The sequence below is a fragment of the Eretmochelys imbricata genome, chromosome 2 (assembly GCF_965152235.1).
Source record: "Eretmochelys imbricata isolate rEreImb1 chromosome 2, rEreImb1.hap1, whole genome shotgun sequence".
Taxonomy (NCBI): Eukaryota; Metazoa; Chordata; order Testudines; family Cheloniidae; genus Eretmochelys; species Eretmochelys imbricata.
Window position 1 is genome coordinate 86094748 of NC_135573.1, and position 12688 is coordinate 86107435.

At 38.4% G+C, this 12688-nt stretch overlaps 1 protein-coding gene across 6 annotated transcripts in view; it reads right to left on the reverse strand.

The window, feature by feature from the left end:
* Positions 1 to 12688, reverse strand: part of EPB41L3 (erythrocyte membrane protein band 4.1 like 3) — a 129237-nt gene that overhangs the window by 25212 nt on the left and 91337 nt on the right. For 5 of the 6 annotated variants that reach the window (XM_077810430.1, XM_077810429.1, XM_077810426.1 and 2 more), the window contains 3 exons: positions 12021 to 12118; positions 8811 to 8986; positions 4791 to 5008 (listed from right to left, as the gene is read on the reverse strand). In XM_077810430.1, coding sequence (XP_077666556.1) covers positions 4791 to 5008; positions 8811 to 8986; positions 12021 to 12118 — 492 coding nt within the window. The remainder of the gene's footprint in view (positions 1 to 4790; positions 5009 to 8810; positions 8987 to 12020; positions 12119 to 12688) is intronic. The other variant, XM_077810428.1, reaches the window with a different exon arrangement.

A 12688-nucleotide genomic window follows, 5' to 3' on the forward strand; every position in this document is an offset into this window, starting at 1 on the left:
TTTGAACCAAGCTGTTACCTCATTCACAGTGTTGTGCCTAACCCTGGGACCCAACCTGCACTCCCAACACAAAAAACTCTTACATATCAGCACAGACAGAAATGAGGTTCTGAAAGTAGGACCACTATTGCAGCATTCTAACACTGTTTAGGACTGAAGCACTGAACACAAAAAGAAGTGTGTTCTATGCCGAGGTACACACCTCTTCCTCTGAACTGTCACTCAGGTCATTGTCAAGTGAGGCACTCAAGGAGGCCGCCTTGGGCTCCAGGTAGCAGAGGCACATAGCCAGAGGAAAGGAGAGAGTGAGAGCATATGGCACTGAGAATGAGGCAGATAGCAGAAAGAAAAAGATGAAAAGGAAACAAGGCACAAGGGATGGTGATCGGATGGGAAGGTAATGCTGCACGCTTTCAGGCAGGAAGTTGGTTTCAGAGAGGTTAGGGAAGGAAAGGTAGCCGTCATCATCCAGGAGAGCAGGAAATGACTCTGGAAGTTGCAAGGAGAAGGAAAACAGTGTTCCGCTGTTACCAGCTTTTTGCTTATAGCTAAAAGCCATGTCTTGTTCATCAGAGCAAACTCTTCCTTTTCTATCAGAGTCCAAGTCAGACTCACTGTGCATTTGCATAATGTCTTTAGACGACTCATAACTTAATGGGTTTTGAGCATTCTCCTTACATCTCCTACGAAGCTTTGTTGAAAATACAGGGGGACCAGACTGTGAGGTTGATGAGGAATTAAATGAATCAGTGCCAAGCAAAGATGACTGATGAAAGAGAAAGACCAGCAAACAAGGTGCAGAAGCAAAAGGACAAAAAGAAAACTGTAATTAGTTAATTTTCTTCTGTGTTTATATATACAAAACTCACAAAACAGAATTTTAACACCAAAGCTTTTCACTGCGTTAAATGAGACGAATTCTCAAGTCGCATGCCAATTATTAGTGATGGAGGGTTGCAGCTTACAAAAGCAATTTCTTCATTCAACATTTGTCTGTCCAGTCATATGTAGTACACGATTTAAATAAAAGTCCTTTAAAGGAACCTAGTCTATGTGCATCTCCAGATACTGTGGATTCCCATCTATCATAAGTGCTTTCAAACATGAAGTACATGGATAACAACAAAAAAACCCTAAAAACAAACATAAAAATCCCAAAACAAAAAAAGGCATTGAAACAAGGGAAAGAACTTCTAATAACTATTCTGCTTATGACAACATGTCCTGCAGTCCTTACTCAGTCAAGTCAGTGGGAAATTAGCCTGGGCAAGGACTAAACACAAAGTGGGAGATTTTCAAAAGCATAAAAGACATTTAGGTGTCTGTCATCCGAGATTTTGAAAATCTCCCCCAAAATGACTGAAAAATCAAGGCTTTCAATAGTCTTTTCCCAAGTCTCCTCCACAGAATATCTAACAGAATAAAATGTCCCAAAATTAAAGATGATCAAAAATGAAAACTTACTCTGGTTTTGGGAAAAATTACTAGCTCAGCCGTTGCCAGTTTCATGGGTGGGTAACTAAGCAGAAAAATCATACTCAGTAGATGAACACAGTGGGACAGATCCTCAGCTAGCTTTACAACAGGTGAAGATTTGCTCAGTGTATTTAAATTTCTTGTCTCACTTTTGTTTTGTGATTGGGGCCATCAAACCCCTAATCAATTTGGCCACATGGAAAGAAGCCTCATCTAATAATCAAATAATAGTTCTAAATAACTTTTCAGAAGGCTCAGGAATGGCCCTCCTCACCAAGGGCTACACGAGTACACTGTGTGACTTCAATATCCCCTGGAAAGAGCAATTGCACTGGCCCCAAACAGGCCACTAGGTACAGGAGGTTTGGGAGCAGACTGGAGGAGGGGACATAGGATCCTTGGCTATGCAGATGCAATGTCCCCAACAGCACCTCATTGGCTGTGTAAGGGCATGTCATTGCAGTCTATGTGCTAGGATTCTAGCTACATGAGCCTTGGGGGTAAGGGCTGAATTCCATACAAAGCCAAATCCCTCTGGTTTTGCGCTAGAAGAGTGATTTTTTTTCTACCCTTTATGCACAGGCAAAAAAATGCAGCCAATACTCTTGCTAGAAAGTTCGCTCTACCTATGAAGAACAGGCAGGATTTACTACTCTTTCATTGAGATGCAAGAATGTTAGAAGGGCATTCAACAAAATATTTAAAATGTAAACAAATAAGACAAGACAATGGTGCGAGTTGCCATGAGGGAATGCACTCTATTAGTGCGCTGGGAAACTATCACATTCCCTTGTAGCCTCTCACTGGCATTCTTTAAAAAAAAAAAAAAAAAAAAGGGCCAGTAGATTTAGCATAATGTTTGTTTATTTTTATACATGTTGGGTCAAATTCAATATGGACCACTGTGAATAAATGGAACAGAGAACCAGCTCCATTACCCAAACTGCGACAACTTGAACTGCACCCATTATTACTGTCTTCCCAGACCAGTTTTCTACATTTCACATGCATTTACAGTCTTACACCTGGATCCCAAAACCAGCTCCATGTGGGAACAGGCACCTGCAACAGAGCCAACTGGAAGATAAGGGGCCTTAATGCCATATCCTGCAATCACTGGTTACTATGCGTAAACCTTACTACGTATTTTAGTAGCAGGAGCTGGTCCCCTTAAGATGAACATTTACATTTAAAAAAAATACAGATTTTTCCCCATTACTTTCCTTTAGCCTAGTCTTCAAACAGATCACATAACTACACACTTCCTGATTCCAGTTAGTTTAGGTAATGATGCATTCAATTTCATAGCATTCCAGAATTTAAAAAAACAAGTAAGTAAAAAGCATTTTATAAATTTTAGATACTTAAGTTTAATATAACATCAATTTTAAACATTATTCAAAATGAATTCCTTTTTTAACTATCTGCCAATAATTTCATGTTCAAGTGCTATGTTCAAGTCCATACTTGTTCTGAAGTGTCCAAACAGATTACATTTGGATGAAATTACTTTATTTTATGCGATATATGCACACAAATATTTCTTTACAATATGAAGCCAAAAGTCATAATTTGTAAATTTTTCCTCTGCCAGTAATATTTTAATGCATTTATTTACATGCCTGGAGAATGAACATTTAGAATTTCTCCTGGTACACTAGTTAGACCTGCAATGCTTAATTCAAACTGTAAAATTCCTTATCAGAAAAGCTGAAAAACTATATACAAAAGTTTAGATTTCTTTGAATAAGAAACAAATTGAAAATTGGTCCAGTTGCTTCTTCAGGCCTGAACCGTATACCCATTTCGGTCAACTGCAAAACTCCCATGGTCCTCAATAGAAACCGAACTGGGTCTTCAATAATATTTTAAAATTGCACTACTTAATTGATTACTTAAACACAATTTTTATTTTTGGAAAATAAATTATGTATTCTGGGGGTGGGTAAGTAACAATGTTCTTCTGAAACTCTCATTAGCAATTTCCAGCTATATGTCTCCTTTGAACTGCAGCTCACCCTCCTGCTTGACCTAAGTTAACAATCCTATAGGGACAGCATTTATTTCCAGTGGACATTTCTTTTTTTCTCCCATACATTTGAATTTCAATATAGTCTTTTCCATTCACAATCCATGTTAAAAATTACAAAGGTATTATTTTTTAAAAAGAGAGCTCTAAAGGATGGTCTCGGTTTTGGGGTACAATTTGCATCTGTAAATTTTTTCCTGAATTTTTGCACCTGCAACTTAATTGCAGGTGTCTGTTTAGGGACTCGAACCTCCAATTACTTACCTCATTGCAGGCATATCTCAGGGAGTGAGAAGTGCAAGCTCTCAGATTTGTATCCATAATTCATTTTGTGGGGGTTATAAAACGTGGGGGTGCAATTTTGTGCTTCTAAGCAGAAAGGCTGGGCCCTCACCCTTTTTGAAAATGTACTCCTTAATATGGAGCATCAAAGTTCACGAAATATCCCTTTGCATTATATCCTAGATACAAATATTTCACATGCTGTTTTTTTCTGATGTAGGGGAACAGGAAGATTGTTTGGCTGCATATTTCCCGATTCTACATGCCTTTTCCTCAGTGCTAATCTTTGAAGTACAGCATCTGCTCTGTTTGATTTACACTTTATCAAGAATAGAGCAAGCTGAATTCCAGAGTTATTGGGAGAGGAGGATGGGATGTGGTGAATGACAGAAATCTATACCACATGACTGAGGAGTAGAGAAATGCCAGTAAAAATAGGCTTTTCAGTGCAAAGTTACACAAAAGGGAAGCCAACACCTTACTAAGCCAGAAAAAAACATGCTACAGTACACTAGTGCCGAACAGTTAGGTGTAGAGAATATATGCCCATTAAGTATGTGCTGAGGTATGGAATGTGACCAGAAAAAAACCCCAAGTGGTTCTTCAAACACTGAACTGTGCAAAAAAACCTGAAAAAATATTGCTGCCCATTCAAAAATGAACAAAAATAAATAAATAAAACAAAAACACAAAAGAAAGAGCAAAAGTGTATTACGTAAATGCCACTCCTTTTAGATGTTCCCTGTTGAAAGTCAGATCACACTGACTGCTAAACCAAACTGTTTCTAAATCAAATAGCAGAAAGCATGAATTAACTTTAAACACATCACCTACTCACTCACAGAGAACACACAGCACCATACAAAGTTTTCTTGTTATGCGTTTAATACACATTATGCTTCTTCTTATCCTTACTGAATTTTGCTTCTCTCTCTAATAATTACTGTGGTGCGCCAAGTACTTCACAGCTGGGTAAGTTAAATAGTAAACCTGAAAACATTACCTTTGTGTCATGGCGTATTGCAGAGACTGGAGCGATTTCCTCTCCTTTTTTTTTGCCCTCTTCCTCATCTCTTTCTTCCTCTGCTTTTTTCTCTGGCGTCACAGTGGTTATCAAGTTGGTTTGAGAGATGCCCTTTGTTGTGGCGTACTGGCCAGTACCAACCTCTGCAGCAGACATAGAATCCTTCATGTACATTTCATGGTTTTCATTCACTGATGCTAAAAGCAAATATAATTTAAAGAGATCAAGTCTGAAATAGCTTGTTCTGCAGATCTGAATAAAATTAGAAGCTGGGTTTGTAAAACATTATTTTGCTGAAAACATTAAAATATCGTATTTCAGGAATCCACAAACATGCATATATACTTAAATAAAAGTGTTATGTGCTTACTTTAAAGGTCTGGGTTGTATAGACATACATACATTTTTCAGATGTATGTGTATACACACACTACATTCATAATGCATGCATTACGCATTATTTTGAACTGTTAGTAAGCTGTTAAAGCGCTTACCATGATTTAATATCTGAATGAAATTAGTGCATTGCCATATTAGTAGGCCAGGAATGTAAGAAAAAAAAACTGACTTCAGCCATGGGTAGAGGAACAAAGGAATTTTTTGAATCTCTGTTACAATATAACTTAATGCAAATCAAATGCATTGTATATCGCTGCACTGCATTTCACAAAATGACATTCTTAATGTAAGACATGCATAACATCTGAGAAGCAAGAAACAGCTTTTCTCTCTTAATATTATTATTATTATTATTCAGAATTAAAATCTGACAGTCAAATATGCCCACAGCCTCAAAAACAGGATGGCAAAAATATTGTGTTCAGGTCCATTGACTATCTATGTGATTAAGCCAAACAGGATATGGCTTTTCTCAGTATTTGAGGTCTTAAATGTTCAATAATCTATAAACCTAAATACATATTAATGATTCCAAAAGAAGTAGTGGATTAACAAATACAATACAACTATATGCCTAGATCCTGCACAGGAATAACTTTATGCATATAAGCAGGTCCTAATCTAATGGGACTGCTCACACCCATAAGGTTACTATCACATGTGAAAGTTTACACTAGCCCTGATCCTGCAATTTCACGCAATGCTGAATGTTATAGTCAGATTTGCATTACATAACAATTTTCATGAGAAAATCTGAATGAATGCCACCCCAGTAGGTGTATCTATGCAAATTAACATATTTTTAAACCTTGCAGATCCTACTACACTCGTAAGAAAGCATTTCAGATTTCTTGTCTCTTAGATGACCTGGGGGACTGTTTGGATATTATAAATAAAATAAAATAAAATAACACAGAAGGGTAATTTGTGCTTGGAGACACATGCACAGCAGTCAGGTCACTAGTTGCTTGGTAACCAGTATGAAGCATATGAGAATTAGAAGGATCCAAATTAACGAAAATAAGCACCGTTTGCATCCATTTCATGGGGAGAAGGGAGGGATTGTCACTAATATGTTTAAATCACAGATTTTTTTCCCTAACCTCAGTAGTCTTCATTATGTATCATCTGTGTAGCATTTGTGATATCCTTTTGTCAGCATTCATTTTTTAAAAATGCAGTCATTTCAAATAAAGCTTCTTAAAATACTTTTTTCACACAAAAGAAATATTCAAAAACCAATTATGAATGTGGGGTGAAACAGTACAGTACTAAAAACTGACCAAGTAGTTTAGGTTTCTGAACAGCATGCTGGTTTAACCTAAAGGAGAAGCAGAACCTTGATTTCCATGAGCTACAGAGAAGGAGGAAGGAAGTAATATTAACCTATGCCATATTATCCTTAATATTACATAATCTGAATTAATTTATGTAAAAAGCTATATCTCATATCATGCTAAGCAGCTGTGCTAGACTGGAAATAAGAAACAAATGCTATTTGTTACTCACTGAAGAGAAATGATTCACCTGTGAACTTCTATCATATTCTTATGCCATTTCCATGCAGAAAATTAAATTACAACCTTCGTACGAAACCTATAATTCATCTAAATCCTGGAGAAAACTTTGAATGCTGGTTTGCTACACACAGATGGGCAGATGCTAGCAGCCTGTGCAAACACTTTTGAACAGCCCCCAAAATACAAAAGTACTTTGCAGTGATGGGGCTGAGGAATGCAGCCCAGGAAGGATGTTTCCAGGGATATAACCTCCAAACAATTTTTTTAAACTATTGTACATGCGGTTTAGTGCGTCCCATACTCTGTGAAGTGTTCTTCAGAAGAGTCTTTATGAGTCCAGGATAAAAAAGTCATCACTGGCAGGAATGGACTAGTAACATTCCAAGATGGGAAAGAGAGCAAGAGTTTTTATCTATGTAAAATCTGACAACAGCTGTATTTTATTGTAACTGTTTTCCATTCAACTTCACATATTTCTGTTCACTATTTTTTAAATTATGTATTTACCCCAGCCTTAACCTCTCCTTCTCACGGTCCACCTCTGCATGCGCACTCAAATCTCTCGCTCGCTATTCCTCACACCCAGCTTAACTTCACCCACTCCACTAGGCACTCACTCATTCCTTTTTCTGGCTAGTGCATCTGCAACGTATCTTGAAGGGAAGGGGCATACTAGGCTGGGTGCCTTTCACAGTCTTCAAAGGCTAGGAAATTTGTTCTTCTCCTTCTCTGGCTGGATTAAAAAGCTGATGGAGCAAAGGGAATCTTTGCTCTCCCTCAAGATCATCTCTTTTCCTCTTGAGGCCTAGAAAGGGAACTCTCAGTGCAAGGGATTCTTGCTCTCCAGTGGAAATCAGGTACACCATAGGAAGCACATGGGAACTGGGCCTCTGCCTCATCCTGTCTGGATAGCAAGGTGAATGGTAAGAAACATCTTTGTAGCTGGGAGCCAGGAGGCGTCGAGAGGGGAGTTGGCCTATGCAGGTTGCTGCTGGGAATGCCTGCTGAGATTCTTCATACAGTAGAACTTCGGAGTTACGAACACCAGAGTTACATACTGACCAGTGAACCACACACCTCATTTGGAACCAGAAGTACACAATCAGGCAGCAGCAGAGACGGGGGGAAAAAGCAAATACAGTACAGTACTGTGTTAAATGTAAACTATTAAAAAAAAAAGGAAAGAAGAATTTTTCTTCTGCATAGTAAAGTTTTAAGGCTGTATTAAGTCAATATTCAGTTGTAAACGTTTGAAAGAACCATAACGTTTTGTTCAGAGTTATGAACATTTTAGAGTTACGAACAACCTCAATTCCCGAGGTGTTTGTAACTCTGAGATTCTACTGTAACTAAAATGAGCACTATGGAGCAGAAGTCACCAGGGTGCTATTTCTATGTCTTGTCCCAACATACTTTGTGCTCCTTATACACCAGTAGCCAACAGATGGGCATTGGTTCCAGGATACAGTCCGTGCACTTGCAAGCAAGGGGGAGCTGGCCAGCCCTTTAGTTCAAGACAATAACTAGCTCATTAACTTCCTAATCCAGACATGACTACATATAACTGACTGCGCATGGTACGTTCAAAGGCCCAGAGTGACAGAGGAGAACAGCTTCTTTTGAAAGTCAGTGGGACTTGGTGACTTAGGGGCCTTTGAAAATCTTGGTGACTTAGGTGCCTAAGTGACTTAGGAGCGTTTGAAAATCGCACACTGCTTGTTTAACTGGAGAAAGGTGCTCAGTGGTGTGACTGTTTAGCATCACGTAACATCTGTCCAGAATCAAAACATTTTAAAATCCACCTAGATGAACAACAATACAGAAAAATGTTTGGTTCTCTTGCCACGTAAGTCTTATGCTACAGACTGTGCAAAGTTACTAAAAGCAGGAGAAGGGCCAATGTTTATTTAAAGGCTATCTACTTACAATGAAGAATCAAGGTGAATATACTTACAAGTCTCATTCAGCAGAAGCTGAAGGGATATGAGATCACAAGAGGTTTATAGCTATTCTCTAGCACTGTCCTTTACCATTATAATTTGTGACAAAACTCCGAGGAAGACAATTAAGAGCATCTTACCCCCATCTAAGCTGCGAGACATAGTATAACGTTTGCTGGAAGAACGCTCAAAGTAAGGTGCAGGACGGTCTATTAGTGCACTGGCTCGTCTGGTTTGGGCTTGTGTTCTTCCACTGTAGCGGAATTTGGAACCCAGTGTAAGGAATTTCTTTGGCGGTGCCTCTGGTAACAACAGCCTAATACACATAGAACAGTAAAAATATTATTCCAAACACAAAGAATTTATTTTATGGATTAAAAAAAACCGCATAAAATGTTGTGTATCTTTATCTTTGTTCTGTAAACCTCTGTGTAAAGGGAAACATAGAGCATGCCCTCAACGTTGGCTAAGTAATTTTGTAATGATATACAGAAAGGCTGAATTTTTCACAAAGTCTTTATGGGGAGAAACAGGTTATCTAATGAATGAATCTCTTCTTTTATTAAAATAAAGAGATACACCTCAGCACTGTTTTTTTATAATCATCAAAAACAGAAACAAAGATTCCATGTTCTTGGGGACTGTCAGTTATGCTGCTTGAAAACAGGATAAGGCCCTTGCGTACATTTGAGGTTTTTGTTGATACAGCTACACTGGAGACTAGCCATCGATCCCTGCAGTCAGGCCAGATTCCCAATGTACACAAGGCCCTACATGCATACAGATGTTGGGGCCCCCTGTACTCTGCAATTACATGGTTAGTGGAATCCCCTTCTTACCATGGAGTCATACTGCGAAAACTAATCTTTCCTTTGGGGTGGGGGAGGGGAGTAACACATTTTTTCCCCGTGTGATTGCAAAGAAACTTTCCAAATGTCAACCAAATGTAATCAACAGGATGGATAAAAACTGATGACTTAAAAATAAAATAATCAGATTTTTTAATTTAAATTGGAATTTTTAAATTTAAATTAAATACGGGTTTATTTTTAAACAATAAACCAGTTTAAAATGAAATTAGAAATTCAAAACCTATGTTAAAGCCCAAATTTACTGTATTATATTAAAATCATTTACATTAAATACAAAAAATAATATTAAGCAGTACATGTTTGCTGCCAAGTCATGAAGAAAATCAATCCACTGAATTGGTGGAAACCGCTGCTAGGCAACAAGTACTAGCGTTCCTTGAAGGGCTAAACAAGCTTGTGACAGCAGTAGTCACTTCTGCAGGTGCAGAGAGAATATATTCTTTCAGTTTATTTCACTAGTTCAGTACAACTACTAGTTCACTCAAAGCTAAGAAACCAACTGGGAGTTGACAAAGCAAGAAGGCTAGTTTTCCTCTTCCAATCTATGAATAAAAAACTAGGTGTGAAAGGATAAGATCTACTAGTTCTAAAATCTAGAAGGACGATGATCAGAAACAATCAGTTCAATTCACTAATTATAGAGAATATTTTCTTAATTTTAAACACAAAACAAGTTTTAATAAATATTTTTTCTTATGTATCCAGAACATTTAAGGTAATTAAAAAAAATCAAAATGCTGGTTTTGTGCATTTTTATTTGCATTTGAATTTCCATTCAGAATGTGACACAAATCACAAGTAAAAAATTAATTGTCTAGTAAATAAATGCTTCATTCACCATTTCTAACATAACAAAAATGTAGAAAATTAAGAAGCTGGATGAATGTAAGTTAAGTTATACAGTTGCTTAAATAAATCTATATAGATATAGCATACCCTCCTGGTGAGAAAAAAGAAGTACCAAATTTAGTATAAAGGCTATATATCTTTAGTTTCAATTCATCTTATTTTAATGTTTACCAACCACTAAGAATCAGCCTTTCTTTAGGAAAATAAGTAAAAAGTACAAATGCAAAGGACAACTAAAATCAATAATTTAAGTCAAGGTTTCCTGCCTGTTGATTTAAATTGAAGTGATTTAAATCAATCTACCCTGCTAACCAATGCAGCGATATCTGCCTGAGTCTACAGACAGCCTGAAACAACAGCTCTCAGAAAGGTGTGAAATCCCCCATTCATTTCAATGGTGTGTTACCTTAAAATGTAAAGGTGTTAATTTAGGGTGGGATTGTTCAAGAGCACCCAACAGAATCAGATGATTTTCAATGGGAACTGGATGCATTTGGTGCCTTTGAAAATCCCACTCTCATAGGTAAACATTACTAAATGTCCCATTGCTTATTATCTTAGTAAAAACATCCAGCTAGTGTTTCTCCCACATTCCCAACCTGTCTCTCAGGCATTTTCGGGTGACAAAAGCCTGGCTGTATCTTCACAGCTGCTAAATCCCTCAGGTGCCCAAGGAACATTAAATAATTAAAATTATGGGATGGACAAAATAAGTTGATTAAAACATTTACATATGCATCCCAAGCATCACGATTGAATTCCGCAGTTTCATATTTAATTCAACCAAAAATCTCATTTTTTTTTTACTTTTACTCAAGTCTGCCAAAATTTTTCCAGTTGCCACACAAGTTGTGTGTGTATGAAAGGGAACAGGTACAGAAATTATGGGCCAAATTTCCAATCAGCCCATTAACTGTAGGTGTCAGACAAATGTGAGCTCAGGGGTGGCCAACCTGTGGCTCCGGAGCCACACGCGGCTCCTTGTCCAGGCACCGACTCCGGGGCTGGAGCTACAGGCGCCAACTTTCCGATGGGCCGGGGGGTGCTCACTGCTCAACCCCTGGCTCTGCCACAGGCCCCGCCCCCACTCCACCCCTTCCCGCTCCTTCCCCTGAGCCTGCCGTGCCCTCGCTTCTGCACCCTTCCCCCCAGAGCCTCCTGCACGCCACAAAACAGCTGATTGGCAGGTGTGGGGAGGGAGGGCTGTCAGTGGGTGGAAGGCGCTGGGAGCGGGGGATGGGGGGTGGAGCTGATGGGGGGGCTGCTGATATGTTACTGTGGCTCTTTGGCAATGTATATTGGTAAATTCTGGCTCCTTCTCAGGCTCAGGTTGGCCAGCCCTGCATTAGCTGATAACATCATTGTGCACATGAAATGAAAAATGTCAAGTTGGCAATCAAAATCATGTGATATTTTAAGGTCCAATTAAGGACCTGCCACAGTTGGAATAATTTTGGTGAAGCATTACAAATACTTTGGGAATAGTAATCTTTCCAAATATGGTTCCAGATCAGCAATCAGAAAGGTAATAATTTGATCCCAAGTCATTTAGCCGTATTAGCACAATTGTTCTTTTTTTTTTTCCGGTCAGGCTTTATTCTAAACCTTTAGGAAGGAAACCCCACATACCTGAAAAATGTATGGTGCTCAACACATACTTTCCATAAACGCTTTGCAGCACGATGATTTGGCAACTTAAACCCAATAGTGCTTTCAAACTGTTCAAACTAGGTAAAAAGAAAGAAAAACTGAGTAGTTATAGATTGCCAGAAGGGACCACTGTCATCATCTAGCCTGACCTCCTACATAACACAGGCCATAGCACTTCCCTAAATTAATTCGTTTTGGAAACAGCATGGCTCTTTTACAAAAACATCCAACCTTGATTAAAAAAATTGCCACCACAACCCCTGGTAACTTGTTCCACTGGTTAATTACCCTCATTGTTAAAATTTTTCACCTTATTTCCAAATTTGAATTTGTCTAGCTTCACTTCCAGCTATTCCTTTCTCTGCTAATTTTTTGAAGAGCTCATTATCAAATATTTGTTCCCTGTGTGAGTATTTATAGACTGTAATCAAACCACCCCTTAAGCTTCTCTTTGTTAAGCTAAACAGATTGAGCTACTTGAGTCTATCGCTATAAAGCATGTTTTCTAATCATAGAATCAGAACTGGAAGGGACCTTGAGGGGTCATCTAGTCCAGTCCCCTGCACTCAAGGCAGGTCTAAGTATTATATAGACAATCCCTGACAGGTATTTTTCTAACCTGCTCCTAAAATCTCCAGTGACAGAGA